Source organism: Oncorhynchus mykiss, chromosome 1 (assembly GCF_013265735.2).
Source record: "Oncorhynchus mykiss isolate Arlee chromosome 1, USDA_OmykA_1.1, whole genome shotgun sequence".
Lineage (NCBI taxonomy): Eukaryota > Metazoa > Chordata > Actinopteri > Salmoniformes > Salmonidae > Oncorhynchus > Oncorhynchus mykiss.
Window position 1 is genome coordinate 54,924,048 of NC_048565.1, and position 12,739 is coordinate 54,936,786.

Consider the following 12,739-nt stretch of genomic DNA (forward strand, 5'->3'; position numbering starts at 1 on the left):
GACTATTTACAGATGGGCTATGTACAGGTACAGTGATCTGTGAGCTTAGTTCAATTGTCACACTCCACGAGATCCCAAAATATAAGCTTGTTTTTCTCCAATGTTTGTGAACATTGTAAATGTAAACAAATGCTGTATAGCCTCAAAACATGGTTAAAACAATAATGTTGATATCATGGATGGCCATTTATATCATGGATGGCCATTCCATGAGCACAGCATTTATTTTGTAACCTCACTAGGGTACGTGGGATGTTAGCGTCCCACCTGGCCAACATGCAGTGAAATTGCAAAGGGCCAAATTCAAAAACAGAAATACTCATTATAAGAATTCATAAAACATACTGTTATACATCGGTTTAAAGATTAACTTCTTGTTAATCCAACCACAGTGTCAGATTTTAAAAAGGCTTTACGGCGAAAGGATAACATGTGATTATCTGAGAACAGCTCCCAGCAGACAAATCATTACCAACAGTTACCAGCCAAGTAGAGGAGTTACACAAGTCAGAAATAGCGATAGAATTAATCACTTACCTTTGATGATCTTCATATGGTTGCACTCACAAGACACCCATTTACTCAATAAATTTTCATTTTGACAACAGTCAGACGAAAAATCCAAATAGTATCCGTAAAGTTCGTAGAAACAGGTCAAACGATGTTTATAATCAATCCTCAGGTTGTTTTTAGCCTAAACAATCGATAATATTTCAACTGGACAATAACGTTGTCAATATAAAAGTTAAACAAGAAAGGCGCGCTCTCGGTCATGCGCATGAAAAAGCTCTGGGACACTGTAGGGTCCACTCATTCAGAGTGGTCTTACTCTCTCATTTTTCAGAATACAAACCTGAAATAATTTCTAAAGACTGTTGACATCTAGTGGAAGCCATAGGAAGTGCAATTTGAGTCCTAAGTCAATGGATACTGTAATGGCACTCAATAGAACACTACAAACATCAAATAAATCCCACTTCCTGGATGGATTTTTCTCAGGTTTTCGCCTGCCAAATAAGTTATGTTATACTGTAACGGATTACAATTAGAAAGTAACCTGCCCAACCCTGCCAATCAATTGAATTTACCACAGGTGGACTCCAATCAAGTTGTAGAAACATCAAGCATGATCAATGGAAACAGGATACACCTGAGCTCAATTTCGAGTCTCATAGCAAAAGGGCTGAATACTTGTGTAAATAGGTTATTTCTGATATTTATTTTTAAATACATTTGCAGCATTTCTAGAAACCTGTTTTTGCTTTGTCATTATGGGGTGTTGTCTGTAGATTGATGAGATGTTTTATTTATTTAAAACCTGTTGATGCCAGGGGATCCTCTAGAGGAACGCCCCCCCCCCCCCCCCCCCCGTTCAGCTCAAACCGTGGCGCATGGAACGCAAAAATATTCTTAGAGATATTTAACCTCCACACATTAACAAGTCCAATAGCTCAAATGAAAGATAAACACCTTGTTCATCTACCCAGCATGTCAGATTTTTTACATGTTTTACGGCGAAAACACACCACATATTTATATTAGACCATCACCGAAACCAAGACAAGAGGCAGCCATTTTGTCCCAGAAAATATAAAATTATAAAAGCAGGATTAAAAAATAAATCATTCACTAACCTTTTGAAAATCTTCATCAGATGACAGTAATAGGACATGTTACACAGTACATTTTTTTTTTCAATAATATGCCATTTATATCCATAAATGTCCATTTACATTGAGTTCATGTTCAGAAATTACTCAAAAATGTCCGCAGGAAATCTAGGTAGCGCGGCAAGATAACGTAAATAGACATCATAAACTTTGACTAAATATACATGTTCTACATATAGTTAGAAAGATACACTGCTTCTTTATGCAATCGCTTTGTTACATTTATTTTTAACGTTACAGAAATCGCACACTATTCAATATTCTGAGACGGCGCTCAGATATAAGCTACATTTCTCCGTAATGTTGGAGTCAACAGAAACACAGATTTCAGCATAAATATTCCCTTACCTTCGATGGTCTTCGTTCAGAATGTTCTGGAAAGGTTCATACTTACCCAATACATCGTTTGGTTTCAAGTCTTGCGTCTTTGTATTAGCTACTGCTAATAACATCAGCTGAAATGCACCCAAAATGTCCTCTGGTCCGGAAAAGTTGCGCATCAAAACTTCAAAATTACATATTATATGTCGACTAAACAGGTCAAACTAAGTACAAAACCAAGTTTTAGGATGTTATAGACATACAAAACAATTTTCAATTCAACCGGTAATTGTTTGTCCTTCTACTGAGTACTGGAACAAAGGAATGGCTGTGACCAATTCGCGCCCTAACGCACAGGTTTTTTCTCGCGGCACTTACTCAAATCACTCCCATAGGGCCAATTCTCGCGGGATTTGAACGATTAAACGCTCTACAGAATGAGGACATCTAGTGGAAGACATAGAAAGTGTCCCCAGATCCATAAGTGGTTGGGAAGGGTGGGGGCGATGACGTCAAAGTTGCTCCAACTTTCATGACCACAAAACTAGTTTGGAAGAATGCCTGCCCTGTGAGTTCTGCTATACTTAGACATAATTCCAACGGTTTTTAGAAGCTTTAGAGTGTTTTCTATCCAATAATAATTATTATATGCATATATTAGCAATTTTTGACAAAAAAAAAAATTCAGTTTACTAGGGGTACCCAATTCCTCTAAAGGGGGCATAAGTCAGCCATATCCTCAACAGGTTTTAACCCATTTTAGAATAAGGCTGTAAAGTAACCAAATGTGTAAAAAGGGAAGGGGTCTGAGTACTGTCCGAATGCACTGAATGTACAAAACATTATGACCACCTGATCTCTCCATGAAAGACTGATCAGGTGAATCCAGGTGAAAGCTATTATCCCATATTGAAGTCACTTGTTAAATTAACTGCAATCCGTGGAGATGAAGGGGAGGAGACAGGTTAAATAAGAATTTTTAAGCCTTCAGACAATTGAGACATGGATTATGTATGTGTGCCATTCAGAGGGTGAATTGGCACGACAAAAGATTTAAGTGCCTTTGAACGGCGCACGGTAGTAAGAGCCATGCACATCGGTTTGTCTAAAGAACTGCAACGCTGCTGGGTTTTTCACGCTCAAAAGTTTCCCATGTGCATCAAGAATGGTCCACCACCCAAAGGACTTCCAACCAACATTGGAGCATTGGAGTCATCACAGGCCAGCATCCCTGTGAAACAATTGACACCTTGTAGAGTTCAGGCCCTGACAAATTGAGGCTGTCCTGAGGGCAAAAACAGAGGTGCAACTTAATATTAGGAATGTTTTCTTAATGTTTTGTACACTCAGTGTATATATGTTGTATTGTCACATACACTGGATAGTGAAATGTGTTGTTTTACAGGGTCAGCCATAGTAGTATGGCTCCCCTGGAGCAAATTAGGGTTAAGTGCCTTGCTCAAGGGCACAGACTGATTTTTCACCGTGTCGGCTTGGGAATTCGAAACATACATCAAAAAGCACCCAGGAATGGTTCAATAAGAGATGCTGGACAGTTCTGGAGTGGTGAAGTGAAGAGCACAGATCTGAATTACATGCAAAATCTATAGGGACTGCTGAAAACATCAGTTGGTGGGTACCCCTCAGTTTGCTGCTGAAAAGTGGAAAAGAATGCCAGTAGAATGTTGCAGCAAGCTCATTGATGGCTACAAGAAGAGTTTGTCTGCAGTTATTTTGGCCAAAGGATGTGCAACGAAAGGATGTGCAAAGGAGTACTAGGTTTGGAGTGCCAATCATTTTGTCGATAACATTTGTCAACTTGAGTTTTAGAAGAAATATGGAATTATCCTTCTTGGTCAAATAGCCCTTACAATGTGTTGGGTCATTGTCCTGTTAAAAAATTGATGGGATGGTATATCACTGCAGAATGCTGTGGTAGCCATACTGGTTAAGTGTGCCTTGAATTCTGAATAAAATACTGACAGTGTCACCAGCAAAGCACCCCCACACCTCCTCCTCCATGCCTCACAGCAGTTGGCACCAATAATATTTTTTTTTGACTCAACAGACCAAAGGGCAGATTTCCATCGACTAATATCCATTGCGTGTGTTTCTAGGCACAAGCAAGTCTCTTCTTATTATTGGTGTCCTTTAGTAGTGGTTTCTTAGCAGCAATTCGACCATGAAGGCCTAATTCACACAGTCTCCTCTGAACAGTTGATGTTGAGATGCGTCTTACTTTAACTCTGAAGCATTTATTTGGGTTGCAATCTGAGGTGCAGTTAACTCTAATGAACGTATCCTCTGCAGCAGAGGTAACTTCTTGTGGCGGTCCTCATGAGAGCCAGTTTCGTCAGAGCGCTTGATGGTTTTTGCGACTGCACTTGAAAAAACTTTAAAAGTTCTTGAAAATTTCCGGATTGACTGACCTTCATGTCTTAAAGTAATGATGGACTTTAGTTTATCTTAGCTTATTTGAGATTTTCTTGCCATAATATGAACATTGCCTTTTACCAAATAGGGCTATCTTTTGTATACCACCCCTACCTTGTCACAACACAACTGATTGGCTCAAACTCATTAAGAATGAAAGAAATTACACAAATTAACTTTTAACAAGGCACACCTGTTTAATTGACATGCATTCCAAGTGACTACCTCATGAAGCTGGTTGAGAGAATGCCAAAAGTGTGCAAAGCTGTCATCAAGGCAAAGGGTGGCTACTTTGAAGAATCTCAACTATAAAATATATTTAGATTTGTTCAATACTTTTTTGGTTACTACATGATTCCATGTGTTATTTCATAGTTCTGATGTCTTCGCTACTCATCTACAATGTAGAAAATAGTAAAAATAAAGAAAAACCCTTGAATGAGTAGATGTGTCCAAACTACAGTTGAAGTCTGAAGTTTACATACACTTAGGTTGGAGTCATTAAAGCCCATTTTTCAACCACTCCACACATTTCGTGTTAACAAACTATAGTTTTGGCAAGTAGGTTAGGACATCTACTTTGTGCATGACAAGTAATTTTTTAAACATTTGTTTACAGACAGATGATTTCAATTATCATTCACTGTATCACAATTCCAGTGGATCAGAAGTTTACATACATTAAGTGGACTGTGCCTTTAAAATTCCAGAAAATGTTGTCATGGCTTTAGAAGCTTCTGATAGGCTTATTGACATCATAGGCGAACTGACAACCTTCAAACTTAGTGCCTCTTTGCTTTACATCATGGGAAAATCAAAATAAATCAGCCAAGACCTCAGAAAAGAAATTGTACACGTCCACAAGTCTGGTTCATCCTTGGGAGCAATTTCCAAATGTCTGAAGGTACCACGTTAATCTGTACAAACAATAGTATGCAAGTATAAACACCATAGGACCACACAGGCGTCCTACTGCTCATGAAGAAGATGCGTTCTGTCTCCTAGAGATGAACGTACTTTGGTATGAAAAGTGCAAATCAATCCCAGAACAACAGCAAAGGACCTTGTGAAGATGCTGGAGGAAACAGGTACAAAAGTAACTATATCGTCATAACCTGAAAGTCCGCTCAGCAAGGAAGAAGCCACTGCTCCAAAACCGCCATAAAAAAGCTAGACTACGGTTTGCAACTGCACATGGGAACAAAGATCGTACTTTTTGGAGAACTGTCCTCTGGTCTGATGAAACAAAAATATAACTGTTTGGCCATAATGACCATCGTAATGTTTGGAGGAAAAAGGGGGAAGGGGAAGCATAGGGGTGGCAGCATCATGTTGTGGGGGTGCTTTGCTGCAGGAGGGACTGGTGAACTTCACAAAATTGATGGCACCATGAGGAAGGAAAGTTATGTGGATATATTGAAGAAAAATCTCAAGACATCAGTCAGGAAGTTAAAGCTTGGTCGCAATTGCATCTTCCAAATTAACAATGACCCCAACCATACTTCCAAAATTGTGGCAAAATGGCTTAAGGACAACAAAGTCAAGGTATTGGAGTGGCCATCACAAAGCCCTGATCTCAATCCTATATAACATGTGTGGGCAGAACTGAAAAAGTGTGTGCGAGCAAAGAGGCCTTACAAACCAGACTCAGTTACACCAGCTCTGTCAGGAGGAATGAGCCAAAATTCACCCAACTTATTGTGGGAAGCTTGTAGAAGGCTACCCGAAACGTTTGACCCAACGTAAACAATTTAAAGGCAATGTTAGCAAATAATAATTGAGTGTATGTAAACTTCTGACCCACTGGGAATGTGATGAAAGAAATAAAAGCTTAAATAAATCATTCTCTCTACTATTATTCTGACATTTCACATTCTTAAAATAAAGTGCTGATCCTAACTGACCTAAGACAGGGAAGTCTTACTAGGATTGAATGTCAGGAATTGTGAAAACTGAGTTTAAATGTATTTGGCTAAGGTGTATATAAACTTCCAACTTCAACTGTACATCCAGAATGTGTGTGCACTCACTGAGCAGTGCTCCCCCATAGAGTCTGATGGAGACACTGGTGTTGTTGATCTCCTCTTCAAACACTATGTCATACAGCTGCTTGGGCAACACCAGGGCCTGCAGAGGGAGCACAACACAGCACACTCATCATCTTAATCACAACATGCACCATTGTAACAATACTTCGGGGGATAGTTTGAGGTCCCAGAGCATAGCTCGATCAACCACGGGCAGCGGTTGTAACTACTGCTCCAAGAAAGCTAGGTCTGTTTGTGACAAAATCACCAGGCAGTTGCTCCTCAAATAGAGCATTAGACAGAGAATAACTTAATTTACCATTAAACAATGTGGCTTCCTGTACACCCACAGTAAAACCATTCACAGACATAGTAACAGGGTCTAAGGTCATTCAGCTACACAGTAAATTTAGGGGCAGACAAAGGCTGAGCTGTTCTTCCCAGATGTCCCATCGAGATAGTCTTCACTACACTAACTGTATGGGACTCTGTTCACTAAAGAGAGGGGAGACTGAAAGAGTGGACAAACTGATTCCTTAACTCTTAGTGAAATATGTTGGTACAGTTCTAAACCACTCGTGAGAGTTCTAAACGGTGAAAGATAACCCTACTGTCAAGCCAGAGAATGAAACACTTCAGGTGAGGAGTGGTTACAGAGGTCTGGATCATGTTTACTCCAGGTAAATGCCACAATAAAGGAAATACTTGAGTAAATGAGGGGTAGAAAGTATATTGAAAGCAGATGCTTCCACACAGGTGTGTTTCTCGAGGTAATTAAGCAATTAACATCCCATCATGCTTAGGGTCATGTATAAAGATACCCTGCTGCCCATTATTTCCTACCATAGCTAGAAGAAGAAATCTCAATGACTTTGAAAAATGGGTCTCAAAGGAGCATAGTGGGTTTATAGGGAGTGTGTGTGTGTGTGTCTCATTCATCAGATCTCAACCCAATTGAACACTTTATGTGAGATTCTGGAGTGGTGCCTGAGACAGTGCTTTCCTCCTAAGGCTGTTACGGTGACCGTATTACCGCCACACCGGCAGTCATGAGTCATGACCGCAGTCAAATTCCACATGACAGTTGAGTCACAGTAACTAGGCTTCTCCAAAACTACACTTTGATGTCGCTGATGGTCATTTGTTGCCTACCAAACTTGCTAATGGCCTGGTACTCAGCGCTCTATTGTCCTTCTAATCAATGCAAATGCCATCGAAAATCAAATCAAACACTTCATGAGAGCCCTGGCATTCAGAGTTTACGCAGAATAGGATCATCTTTTGAGCAGCGAGAGCCAGCTCCTCATAGCTGGTTGATGCATGGAATGAAATAAGTGTTCCTATGAGCCCATGTGGCGCAACATTTCTATAGGCTATGATATGAAATTGGGTGAGAAAACAGAGTTTTAATGACCTCTTAAAAAGACAAGGATCCCATCAGCACATACAGTACCAGTCAAAAGTTTGGACACACCTACTCATTCAAGGGTTTTGCTTTATTTTACTAATTTCTACATTGTAGATTAACAGCAGATAATTATGAAGACATAAAAATTAAGAAATAACACATATGAAATCATGTAGTAACCAAAAAAGTGTTAAAACATATCAAAATATATTTTATATTTGAGATTCTTCAAAGTAGCCACCCTTTGCCTTGATGACAGCTTTGCCATTCTCTCAACCAGCTTCATGAAGTAGTCACCTGGAATGCATTTCAATTACACAGGTGTGCCTTGTTAAAGTACATTTGTAGAATTTCTTTCAATCTTAATGCATTTGAGCCAATCAGTTGTGTTGTGACAAGGTAGGGGTGGTTTACAGAAGATAGCCCTATTTGGTAAAAGACCAAGTCCATATTATGTCAAGAACAGCTCAAATAAGCAAAGAGAAACGACAGTCCATCATTACTTTAAGACATGAAGGTCAGTCAATCCGGAAAATTTCAAGAACTTTGAAAGTTTCTTCAAGTGCAGTCGCAAAAACCATCGGGTGCTATAATGAAACTGGCTCTCATGAGGACCACCACAGGAAAGGAAGACCCAGAGTTATCTCTGCTACAAAGGATACGTTCATTAGAGTTAACTGCACCTCAGATTGTAGCCCAAATAAATGATTCACAGAGTTCAAGTAAGAGACATATCAACATCAACTGTTCAGAGGAGACTGTGTGAATCAGGCCTTCATGGTCAAATTGCTGCAAAGAAACCACTACTAAAGGACACCAATAATAAGAAGATACTTGCTTGGGCCAAGAAACTTGAAATCTGTCCTTTGGTCAGATGAGTCCAAGTTTGAGATTTTTGGTTCCAATCGCTGTCTTTGTGAGATGCAGAGTATTTGAACAGATGATCTCTGCATGTGTGGTACCCACTGTGAAGCATGGAGGAGGAGGAGGTGTTATGGTGTGGGGGTGCTTTGCTTGTGTCTGATTTACTTAGAATTCAAGGCACAATTTACCAGCATGGCTACCACAGCATTCTGCAGCGATACGCCATCCCATCTGGTTTGCACTTAGTGGGACTATAATTTGTTTTTCAACAGGACAATGACCCAAAACGCAACTCCCAGCTGTGTAAGGGCTATTTTAATACGAAGGAGAGTGATGGAGTGGTGCATCAGATGTGGGAACTCCTTCAAGACTGTTGGAAAAGCATTCCTCATGAAGCTGGTTGAGAGAATGCCAAGAGTGTGCAAAGCTGTCATCAAGGCAAATGGTGGCTACTTTGAAGAATCTCAAATGTAAAATATATTTTGAGTTGTTTAACACTTTTTTGGTTACTACATGATTCCACATGTGTTATTTCATAGTGTTGATGTCTTCACTAGTATTCTACAATGAAAATAGTACAAATAAAGAAAAACCCTTGAATGAATAGGAATGTCCAAACTATATGTAAAGATGTAGCCTAGCCCATAGGCCTATACTGTATGTATGTATCACAACTAAAGTGGCCAAATAAATCTAAGTGTAGCCTATATGCCTAGGACCCCTGGAACAGGGATGGAGAGCCCATAGCCTACACAGCCTAGTTAAAGGTATGAATAAGAGACTGAGGAAGTGCTCAAAAATCAGAGCGGAGTGCATGCTTTTCAAACTACTTTTTTCAAATCATCATTAGTCACATCATGCAGCCTTAGAATGTATTATAAATCAAAACATTCAACATAAGTGTTTTTTTTTATCACAACTAAAGCATCATACATAACTCTAAAATAAGCATATAGGAGGACCGGTTTCAAATGATCACTTTGTTAATTAACTGCTCAACATAGAATAGTGCACACTAGCTCAGAAATTGTTTGGGGAAAATATCCTTTCCATTTTATTCAGCTATGTTCAATTCTATTCTTGTTACTTTTAAATAATATAAAATAATGCCACAGGAAGTATTTCACATGCTATTCTGTTGTTCTGAAATAGGCAATATTATCATATTATAATTTTTCTTTAGATTTATTTTAATGGTGTAGGCAACCCTGGTCTGAGAGTGCCACAGCCAGTTCATGTTTTTGATTTAACCAGGCAATCACTGAATTGATCAATTAGCTCAGTTGGTCAGGTGTGGTGCCTAGTTGGAACAAAATCTTGCAGTATCTGTGGCGCTCCAGGAATAGGGTTGCCTACCCCTGGTGGAGGCTATATTAAATGGATTTTTCAATGTTGATGTTCCAAAGGTCAGCATCAGTGGCTTGTATGCTATGTGTAATTAACCGTCAATAACCATGAGACCGGCAATTATTTGCATGACAGTTACCGGCTGGTTACCGGCTGACAACATTTCATGACCGCCACACAGCCTTATTTTCACCACCATCAACAAAACACCAAATTATGGAAATTCTTGTGGAGAATGGTGTTGCATCCCTCCAATACAGATACAGACACTTGTAGAATACATCCCAAGGCGCTTTGTCGCTGTTCCGGCAGCTCGTAGTTGCCCAATGCCCTATTAAGACACAATGTTGCCGTGTCCTTTATTTTGGCAGTTACCTGTATGTGTGTGTTGTGACTGTGTGTCATTCAGTCTCTATCAACTCACCATCAAGGCCATGACTGTGAAGGCTACTGCAGAGATGAGGATCCAGACCCTCAGTCCAACAGGCTCTCGCACCTGATACTTGATGTCATTCCCCAACATCTGACTGAGCTGTGTGTGTGTGTGTGTGTGTGTGTGTGTGTGTGTGTGTGTGTGTGTGAGAGAGAGAGAGAGAGAGAGAGAGAGACACACACACAGGGAGAGAGACAGAGAGAGAGGATGAGGAAAGAAAGAACATCATTAAGACATTTTCTAATTAGAGCTAGTTAATGTCTATGTCTAATGTCTATTGCTGGAGAGTCAGGAAACCCCTCAGGGATTTTACCATGAGGAAATGGTGACTTTAAAACAGTTAGAGTTTGCTGTGATAGTAGAAAACTGAGGATGGATCAACATTGTAGTTACTCCACAGAGAAGGAAGAATACAGAATACAGAATAAAAATATTCCAAAACATGCATCCTGTTTGCAACAAGGCATGAGAGCTTCTTAAGTGCAATAAATGTTCTTCTAGCTTTCTTAAAAGGCATATTCTTCTCCTCTCCCCTTGGTCCCTATAAGAGAAAGTATAGCACTTTGTTTTCTGTCAATATACAGTGCCTTCAGAACGTATTCAGACCCTTGACATGTTCCACAATTTTTTACATTACAGCCTTATTCTAAAATCGATTAAATAAATAAAAATCCTCAGCAATCTACACACAATACCCCATAATGATAAAGCAAAAACAGATCTGACATTTTAGCAAATCGATTCAAAATAAAACAGAAATAACTCATTTACATAAATATTCAGACCCTTTGCTATGAGACATGAAATTGAGGTCAGGTGCATCCTGTTTCCATTGATCATCCTTGAGATGTTTCTACAAATTGATTGGAGTCCACCTGGGGTAAATTCAATTGATTAGACATGATTGGGAAAGGCACACACCGGTCTATATAAGGTGCCACAGTTGAAAGTGCATGTCAGAGCAAAAACCAAGCCATGAGGTTGAAGGAATTGTCCATAGAGCTCCGAGACAGGATCGTGTCGAGGCACATTGTGTTGAGGCACAGATTTGGGGAAGGGTACAAAAAATGTCTGCAGCATTGAAGGTCCCCAAGAACATATTGACCTCCATCATTCTTAAATGGAATAAGTTTTGATCCAACATGACTCTTCCAAGAGCTGGCCGCCAGGCCAAACTGAGAAATTGGGGGAGAAGGGCCTTGGTCAGGAAGGTGAACAAGAAACGATGGTCACTCTGACAGAGATCCAGAGTTCCTCTGTGGAGATGGGAGAAGTTTCCAGCAGGACAACCATCTCTGCAGCACTCCAGAAATCAGGCCATTATGGTAGAGTGGCCAGACGGAAGCCACTCGGCAGTAAAATGCACATGACAGCTCACTTGGAGTTTGCCAAAAGGCACCTAAAGACTCTCAGACCATGAGAAACAAGATTCTCTGGTCTGATGAAACCAAGTTTGAACTCTTTGACCTGAATGCCATGCATCACGTCTGGAGGAAACCTGGCACCATCCCTACAGTGAAGCATGGTGGTAGCTGGGTGCTTGTGATACTTGCGAGATTTGTTCATGACATTTCGCAGTGGAACACGTGAAAATTGATTGTACTTTTTACCTGTTGGAGACCTCTGCACTAAAGTACTACTACAAACATGTTTTACTTTGTCCTGAATACAAAGTGTTATGTCTGGGAAAATCTAATACCAGACATGACTGAGTACCACTCTCCATATTTACAAGCAGAATGCTGGCTGCATCATGCTTGTAATCATTAAGGACTGTGGAGTTTTTCAGGATAAAAAAGAAACAGAACGGAGCTAAGCAAAGGCAAAATCCTAGAGGAAAACGTGGTTCAGTCTGCTTTCCTCCAGACATTTGGAGATTAATTCACCTTTCAGCAGGATAATAACCTAAAACACAAGGTCAAATCCACACTAGAGTTGCTAACCAAGTATACAATGAATGGTGCTAAGTGGCCGAGTTAAAGTTTTGACTTAAATCTGCTTGAAAAACTATGGCAAGACCTGAAATTGGTTGTCAATCAATTTCTAAAACATGTTTTCACTTTGTTACTATGGGGTATTGTGTGTAGACTGGTGAGAAATGAGATTTAATTCATTTTGAAAAAAAGAAATGTGGAATAAGTCAAGGGGTATGAATACTTTGTCTTGTTCTTGTCTCCACCCCCCTTCAGGGGTCGCCCATTTCCCCCATTATCCCCTGTGCTTTATACCTGTGTTT

At 39.9% G+C, this 12,739-nt stretch overlaps 1 protein-coding gene across 1 annotated transcript in view; it reads right to left on the reverse strand.

Moving 5' to 3' along the window:
* The window catches only part of LOC110525462 (tumor protein p53-inducible protein 11), a 29,288-nt gene extending 18,691 nt beyond the window's left edge, over positions 1-10,597 (reverse strand). The window contains exons 1-2 of the mRNA XM_021605592.2: positions 10,495-10,597; positions 6,455-6,551 (exon numbers count right to left, since the gene is read on the reverse strand). Of these exons, the coding sequence (XP_021461267.2) occupies positions 6,455-6,551; positions 10,495-10,593 (196 nt within the window). The 5' untranslated portion in view covers positions 10,594-10,597. The remainder of the gene's footprint in view (positions 1-6,454; positions 6,552-10,494) is intronic.
* Positions 10,598-12,739: the final 2,142 nt, after the last annotated feature.